Here is a 9,048-nt window from a genome sequence, read left to right on the forward strand (position 1 = left end):
CTATGACCTGTCAGGGGGCACTCAAAAAGCAATAGCTGTGTTGCACATTTGCATTTTAAAATGTTCGTCTCATGGAATTTATCAGATGTATTTCCTCTATGAAGGAAAGGTGTGTGGGTGCCGATGGGTAAACAGGTAAGTTAAAAATCAAAGCATATATGATTAAAGCAGAATAATCCAACTTGGGACTTCCTGGGATCATTTCCCTGTGTTCACACTAGTGAAGTCTGGCAGTGTATTAGAGCAGTGAGTTTGAACCACAGACTGTAGAAAGACCAGCAACACAACAGGAAAAGCTGGGTTTTGAAAGGATTTCCCCAGCAGCTGAGGAAATGTGGTGGTTTTGTTTGCTGCCGTAATTCAATGGTGTCATTGGGAGAAATGTCTTTTGTGCCACAGGAACAGCTGGGGGCGGGGGAGAGGGGTTTAGCCCCCGTTTTGCCCACCCTGGTCCAAAGCCTGCATTGATGTGCTTTGTCTGAAATTAGTTCCTTGGTCTTAATTAGTATCTTTGTTGGTTTAATTAGCTGCCCGCTTATCTGATTAATTGACTGATATACCACGCCATTAGTTGCAAACATTTTGGGGCTGTTTACATGTTAAACTTAGAGCCCCACATTACATAACTAAAGGAAATGGAGAACCACACAGGCAGGACACACACACACACGTGAGAAGCCCCATGGATGCAAATATGATGCCAGCTGAGGCCTGCAGGCAGAGGACATGGGCTGTACAGGGGGATAAAAAATGCCAGAGCACATGAGCCAGCAGTAACGTAGCTGGAAATTTGGGATGTCCCTTGGTTCACTCGATGAATCATTTAAAATCCCCTGTCTATTAATGAGATTTTCCCCCTTATTGTATGAAACCCAGCTGCTACAAAATATTATGAAATAATTAGATGACATATGTTGGTATGTGTTGCCTGAAGCTGATGGCAGGATAACAAACTAAGCCTGTGTCTATAGGTCTTGTAAAAATTATAACTCTCCCACAGATCTATCGACAAAGTTACAAGACTCTTGTGCTCTCTCTGCGTAGATCTATCTTGGGTTATTGGTGACCTAAAAGCAGAACACAAGGACAGAGTTCTCATGCCTGGTTGCTTAGAAGCCGATCCTGTTTGCCACTAGCAAGCAGCTCTCGACAAAACTAGTTTAATGTTGTCATCCCTGCAGTTTGAAGAAATTACTCTTTTAAACAGGTGCCGTTTATTTTTCAGAGGCCTCAGAAACACCAATTGTGATACAGCCAGCCTCAGCCACAGAGACGACCCAGCTCACGGCGGACTCCCACCCCAGCTACCACACCGATGGATTTAATTAAGTTAAGGAAGCACTGTTGTCTAGAATGGATAAGAATAAATAACATGGCCAATCCAGCACTAGAATCATGGACATTAGACATAGTATATGGGGAGGGGAGACCCATTATCTGCCCCAGTAAGGGGGCAGCCTCCAACCTGCTGAGAATATTTTGTAATCCCTTCGCCTTTTGTCACCTTCAGTGTCGTATCTTGATGATACATGGAAGTACTGTAGCATGCAGTATTTAAAACAGTTTAGCTTTGGTCTTTTCGTTTTCTTTCTTTTTTTAAAAATAGCATGTGTGGAATTTACGTTATAAACGTCTTTGTGTTGTAATGTATTGAGGAGTTATCACAACGAGTGTGATGGATACATTCTGCATTTTAAGCAGTGATACCAGCCAAAATAATAATAATAATAATAACCCAAACAAAAGAGCATTTTCCAAGAGAAGTTAGATCTGTCACAGAAGCTACTGCACTTCCATACAGTTGAGCTCTGAACATCCCATGAAGGCTGCTCTTCATTATCCACTTGAGAGCAAATGCACTTTTCAATATTTCCCCACTATTCCCTTTGACTTCCTCCTAAGTAGTTTTACCTTGAAAAATGCTTATGTTGTGAGGAAGGCAATTTTTTAAAAAATTGCTGATTTCTGAAAATATTCCTTTTACCTGTTTCTTCTTCAGACCGTATCTGACCGTGAGCTACTTTATAGTTAAAGACATTCTTGTGTAGGAGAGGGCCAAAATGTGTGTTTTGCTGCAAAACAAGATGTTACTTGAACGCTATGTCTGCATTTTAAAATTTAAGTGCACACTAATTTTTGTTAGAATTTAATCATTCCCCTGCACTATTTATAATCAGATATTGCCATTTTTTTTTTACTTGTGCATGAATATGGAAACCGGATGTATATTCTCATTGTTTAGCTTAAAATGAAGTCAATGCAAATAAATAGTTGAGCAGATTTTAGATTTCTGTGGTTTGAATATACATTATCATTTGTATATATAATGTCATTGTTTTGGCGTTCTCACAAGCAGCTTTTTTAGAAGAAGAAAAACTGAGAAACAAAAACCAACCTTACCTGAAATAGTTATGGGCCACTTCGCATATTGTATGTTCTAGGCTCTGGACTATCTCTGTGTTCCTGGTGTTAAAAGTCCTTAGAGTGAATGCAACTAACACATGCCATGATGGAGAAGCTCTTCAGAGAACTGGAGCTGGTTTGCTTCTCGGTTGGATATTTGCTGCTGTGGGAGGCAAGAAATAGACATTGAGCATGGAGCTGTGAGACCAGGGCTAAAAGTCCTGGTCCATTTCAAATCAATGACTTTTGCTCCCTTTATAAAACGGGAGCAATAAGACTAAACTGTATTAACCCTTCTATGGTGCCTCACTGCACTGGTGTAAACACTAAGTCTTTGATTCATTAGTGTTGCTAAATACCTTTCAATGAACAAACCACTTCAGTTTTCTTGAGTCTGTCCAATGAAATATTGTGTAAATGTTATTGTGCTTTAGATGTGTTCCTTTCCATTAACTTCTCCCCTGCCCTTTCTTCTCTGCACCAGCAAGTGTACTGTAAACACACTCCAGCGGTGTACCTCTTTATGATGTGGTGGTGATGCTGGTGGTGGAACCATGAATGGAAATTTTGTGTGTGTGGAGGGGGGGGGATGGAAACACTAGGTTTGGGGGATGCTCTGATATTATTAGAGCTCTGAGGACTCTTCCCTGTCTCTTCCCCCTGTCTTTTGTCTCTTTTCTGTCTCTCTTTTGGCAGAAGCTGATTTATGCCTGCAGCAGGCTGAGAAAGTGGAATGAAGTGTGTGTGTGTGTGTGTGTGTGTGTGTGTGTTTGTTCATGTGTGCATATGTGTAGTGGGGAGAAGGATGTTCATCTAGTTTTCTGTCTAAAATATCAGGGAAGAAGGGTCCCCCCCCCCCAATCATGTCTTTTGTTCATTCAGCGATTTCATTGTTTTGTGTTCCAACGTCAGCAAGCATTTAAAAAATGACTCCAACCTGCAGTCTGAACTGGTACTTTTAACTCTCTGCTATAACATTGTTCCTCTGTCTCGGACTTCATCTTACCCTAATGAGGTCTTTCGTGTTTTCCTTTGACATTCCTTTTGGGTTGTTTCTATGTGGCTTTTCCCCAGATGTTGCCAGGCTTCCCTGGAGCCGAAGGAAATTTGAGAAGTGAAAGGGAAGAACTTTGGAATCTTGTTGAACATATCAACCCACATGATCTTCTGGAAGTCAAACAAGCTTTTCTTTTTTTCCTACCACCATCCCTTTCCAAAGGTTTCACTCAGTGTGCATTTCCCTTGGCACAAGCAGAACAGGATTCCTGGACATGTGCATGATAAGCAGCACTAATACAACACAATGTTAAAAGGGCTCTATTAATTTTTTTCAAATATTCTGGACAGCACCATATTTTTAATGTACCCGGAAGCCACTTGCAGGATTCAGTGTTATCAGTATCCATATTTGCATTCCATCTATAAGCATATCATTGCAAGGGTGGGGCCTCTAACTAGAGTTTATACCTTTCCCCTCAGTTCCTCAACCCCAGGGAAAATAATTCTTATTTCTACTCAAAAACTTTCAACTAGCTTACTGAGTGTAATCGGAAATACAGAGAATGAGTTTGTAGTATATATTATAAGCTTTCAGGCAGAGGTCACAGCCTAAAAATTAGGTGTCATCTTAACTCAATTTTAATTTACCTATACTGATCTCATGATCTAATAATATTTGGATTGCAGTATGTTACTCCTGGTGAAACATTTGGACTGTAGTAGAAAGGAAAATTATTATACAGTTGCTTTCCAGTTCGTATGCAAGCTTCAGTCACTACAAATCTAGAGTTCCAAAATGCTTTATTGACAGTGGAAACAAACTGCTTTAATCTCCAACACAGTTAAGTGGTTTATGAAAGCAGTTTTACTTCTCTTTTTCCTTCTCAGTCTTGCATTCTAAATATCAGCTTGTATATGTTATAATTTTAAGCTCAATCAGTAGGCTTGACTCCTCTGGGTAATGCTTTTAAAGTTCATTCCAGTAGTTCTCTTCAAGAGAGAAATAAATAATATTTCTCTGTGTAATATTGAAAATCGTACTGTCTTATATCATTCCTCTTTCATAAATTGACACTTAGCTAAAGCTTGTCTAAATAACCCTGAAATGCTTGAATAATATGCCAGGATAAAAGAGTATACCATGGTCATATACACAGTCTCCGTTCTTAAATCTGGAAAATTCAACCTCTTTCAAAATTGACACATAGAGATGATGCAAAGTTTAAAATACAGCTAACATTCAGGGCCCTAATTGCCTTCTGCTTGATATAGGTTTTTATTGTCATCTTTGATAAAATAGGAATCAGCAGATTTTGGGAATCACACCAAAAACGTTTAAGTAAAAGTGAAAGTGAGTATATGGCCAGTAGTGTTTTATACTACCTTAATTTTTTCTGGTAAGTGGGGAAACCCCATATTCATCTGTCTTCAGGGGTAGTTCTGTTTTTTATACTCCTATGTTCCCCTGCTTCTCCTTCACTAGTAATTTTTTAATTTTACAAATTCATATTTTGCAGCCAGAAGACTTGTAAATTTTCCTTTAGCCTTTTTCAGCTTTTTCAAAGTAGGTTTTTATTTTCTTTTGCTGGACATCAATAGCATTCATATCGGCCTCGAGCACCTTCTTCATCCTGCACTGTGGCCAAATCAAATCTGAGCCCTGGGTCTTTGGGATAAATGCACTTTCCAGGGACCTGAATGTATATACATCAACTTCAGAGCATTTCTCCTGCTCCCTAGCAATCAAAACTGATGCAGCCGTTCCATTTGGAGGTAAAAAAAAAAGCTAATGAGAAACAAGGCCGAGATCTTAAATGGGACAATGAACTTTTAAAAAGGTTGTTGGGCTCCCATGCAGAATGACCATGGCCAGAATCCGTGAAATGTGAACCTTTGCAGCATTATATGCTTAAATGCATTGTCAGCACATTACAGACTTTCTTTTTCATTTTTCTTTTGCTTAAGTTACATTAGATTTCCTGATTGTCTACATCTTGTCCATAAAGTGACATTGAGGACAGTCCCCGTCCTCAATCCTCAGAGCACTTTTCCTGTTTAGAAGAGACGGAATCCCCACTTTGTCTCTTGGTACGAAGAGGGTTGTGGGTTTTATTGGCTGAGATCTGGAGGAGGTGCAACCTGAGGACCTTGGCTGGTTGCTTGCTAACAGAACCTCAGTTTTTAATTGTACTGAACTATTTGCTTTTCATCTGGGAAGCTGCTACTTGTGCAGTGATTCTCCCCACCCCATCCCACCCAGCAGAATAGGGTCCTTAGAAGGCTTTCTCATGTCTGAAAATGTATCATGGATGAGGAACTATAATTGCCAAAGAAAAAGCTTATGCATTTGGTTGCCGGTAGCTATCAAATGTTATATTTTCAGACTTCACACTGCCCTGCACAAGTAATGCTATATTTTGGGAAACTCTCACTTGGAAACTAGTCTTAAAATTAATATCCCATTCCAGACGAGATGAAGCTGGGGTGGTGTGTGTGTGTGTGTGTGTGTGTGCAAAAATAAATTGTGTATAAATGCACTTAGGTAAATGCTCTTGCAGCATTTGTGTATAAATTTTGGTGTTTTCAAGAATTGTAGGAAGTTTCTTTTTCTCAAGTGCACTAATTTTGGAAGGGTCACATTAACCAAGTTAACCAATTAACATGATTCTTTAAAGACCCCCAAAACTGGTCATTTCAGAGGTGACCTTCTGGGCCTGCCCTCTTGAATTTATGAGCTGTTTCCCCCCACCCTTGAGGTCTTTAGATTTTCTTCTCTCTGTCTTCACAATAGTGATGTCTCACCGATAGTCCCAAAATTGTATGTGTGGTGTCTCCCTCCTATTTTGCTGGAAGCAATCACTTGGACTGCTTAATTGTACAGTGCCGTCCACACAGCTTAGGTTTTGATGTTTCTTAAGCGAGTTTTAATTTGGGCGATATAGCTGCGATGTACTTCGGTGACTGTGTGGATGTGTCATTGGAATGCTTTCGGAAGCCTGTCATAGCTGCAAAAGCTTTGGGTGGTGCATTTTCGTTTTGGCTGTGTACATCTGTGTGCATTTGAGTGTGTGAGTGTGTTGCATCATTCAGCTGCTGTTGTGTGATTCATTCCTCTATCATCTCCTCCTGCTCCCCACTTTTTTGGGGGGGTCATATTTTCTCTCCTGAACTAGCTATCCCTCTCTTCAAGGTGGTCTCTTTCTTGCATACGAGTAAGATGTTAAGATAAACTGAGGTGTGATTAGTCTGTGCTCCTCTCATCCAGGCTTTGATTGTTTCAATGAAGGTTAAAAGTTCCATTGGAATGACCCAATGCTTTGTAACAATCATGTTTAATAGACTCCATCTTTGACTTAACTGTTGTTTTTTAGTATATTTTATTGTGGCCTCTTCTGACGTCTGTGTGACCTGAAGATGTAATAAGGGTCTCCTTTATGCACTTATACTTGCAGGATGGGACAAGGGAAAATCCTAACATGTTTTAAAAGAAAATTGTTAGTTGTAAAAGGAAAAAAAACCAATTGAAGTATACATGCATTTGAAAAGCAATTCTATATAAATATATATATACATAGAATATATATATATATATTTTGTTATGTTACTTAAAGGATCGACCTTTAAATTGTATGTAAGTAGCTGTGGCTGTCTGAAATTCGTGGATTGTTAACACTCGCAAGAACTGAGCTCCTGTACATACCTACAATTCAAGCAGAAGGAATTATTTTATGTTTTAGCATGATAATTTATGTATTGTATGTCTGAATAGGAACTTAAAAAATAATAAAAAAAATAAAGACTGCTAAATTATCAGAAACCAAGGTTGTAAAATAAATGTTTTCAGGGCCAAAAAACACACACACACAAAACACTCAACCGATCCCTCGATCTTGATTTGCCTGTCCATCCGTTGTCTGTCCATCCCCTGCTTGTTAATCACTTCCTCCTGGGCAAACCTCACTGGAGGGATGTGTCTTGCAGCGGAACATGCTCGTGGTGTGGCATGCTGCCCTTTAAGGAGAACTAGCTGATGTCTTCAGCCGTAGTGTTTCTCGAGGGACAGGAAGAATTTTTTTTCAAGCTGCTGCCTGTCTATCTACCTTTCATTTTCTCCATTACTGTTGAGTAACTCACTGTTGGCCTCCAGCTAGCCCTTCTCCCTGCCAAAAGCTGGTGCCTGTGGCTCATGATCTATTTACAAAAGGAGTGGTAGAAAGTTGGGGGTTCGCTTTCAGACCTTTTGCGTTCAGGATCTCTACCTGATTGTTTGCTTTCCAGTGGAGCGATCAATGTATGTCAAGGGTGGGTTCCTCTTTCAGTGCAAGGGCTGGATTCGATATTGGAGAGGTTCTCGGGGAGAGGGGTCAGGGCAGAGGGGGTGGCACGTTTGAAAGGCAGCTTCAAATTTAGATGGTCTCCTGCTTCCAAGAAACAGTTCTGCAGGATCTTTCCAACTCCTTGCGTCATTCATGCCCTAAAACATCTTTTTTTTTTAAGGGATGCCCGTTAGTCTTTCACAAGATTTAAACTCTGAGCGTCAATGGCCTCAGTCCAGTTGCCAGTCCCAGTCTGAATCCATTACAGAATGGTGAGTCACATGGGTAACTCAAAGTTATGCAAATAGTAGTGGAAGTCATCTTTAGGGTTGGGATCTCCGGATTTCTTAAGACTACAGATGTGATAATTCTCCATTCTGGGAGTTCTGCTGGACAGACAGACAGACACCTAAATGTGGCTCACCTGGGAGAAAGGCCTCAACTGAATAGCTCTGAGACTGCTAGGCCTAGCTCTGCCTAGCTTCCCGTTCAGAAAGGAAACTGGAGCAAAAACAGGATGCTTGGACAAGCTCAGCCTCAAAACCTTCCAGCTTTCTCCAAGGTGAGCCTTGTTTAGGTGTCTGCAATTTATCCTGCAAGGTAGAACAGATGGAGATTTATGGGGTCTATAGTATAAGAAATCCAAAACTCCATCCCTAGTGATATTCACAAAGGAGTTCTGGAGGTGTGCTGTGTAATCATTCGTCTGTGAATTGCGCAATCAGTTATGGAAGCCCTGCACAGTTCTGCAAGCACAACTTTTATGTTATGCCAACTACAGCAGGACTTCAGCCAGTGGGGCTGTGGTAGCTACAGTTGTCATTCGGATTAAGGTCATTTTTTGGCAGAAATACTCCATGTCAGAATAGGAAACCTGTGCTCTCCCCCCCCCCCAGGTGATGACAGACTACAACCCCTGTCCTTCTTGGGCATTAGAGATGTTTGCTAGGAATGATGGGATTTGGGGTCCTGGTGACTTGGACCGTCCAACCAATAACACCTGGAGGGTATTGGTTTCTCACTTGACCTCTGTAGACGTGATGATAATTCATCTTTCCTCCCTAAAGCGAATGGTCCGTGAGATGATCCCTTGTCGCTGATCAAGCTGGTCATGCATCTCGCCCAGTGGTTCTAAACCTTGGGTCACCCCAGTGTTATTGAACTAGAATTCCCAGGGGCCTTCACCACCAGCTTTGCTGGCCAGGGTTTCTAGGAATTGCAGTCCATGAATTGCAGTCACCCAAGGTTGGGAACCACGGATCTAGCCCAATATTGTCTGTTTTGACTGGTGACAGCAGCTCTCCACGGTCGTGAGCAAAGAGCTAAAGAG

General features: G+C 40.9%; 1 protein-coding gene across 7 annotated transcripts in view; it reads left to right on the forward strand.

Moving 5' to 3' along the window:
* The window catches only part of DNAJC5 (DnaJ heat shock protein family (Hsp40) member C5), a 62,240-nt gene extending 55,021 nt beyond the window's left edge, over nucleotides 1-7,219 (forward strand). For all 7 annotated transcript variants that reach the window (XM_072996696.2, XM_072996693.2, XM_072996697.2 and 4 more), the window contains one exon: nucleotides 1,226-7,219. In XM_072996696.2, coding sequence (XP_072852797.1) covers nucleotides 1,226-1,329 — 104 coding nt within the window. In that variant the 3' untranslated portion in view covers nucleotides 1,330-7,219. The remainder of the gene's footprint in view (nucleotides 1-1,225) is intronic.
* Nucleotides 7,220-9,048: the final 1,829 nt, after the last annotated feature.

This window comes from Pogona vitticeps, chromosome 4, assembly GCF_051106095.1.
Source record: "Pogona vitticeps strain Pit_001003342236 chromosome 4, PviZW2.1, whole genome shotgun sequence".
In the NCBI taxonomy this organism is placed as follows: domain Eukaryota; kingdom Metazoa; phylum Chordata; class Lepidosauria; order Squamata; family Agamidae; genus Pogona; species Pogona vitticeps.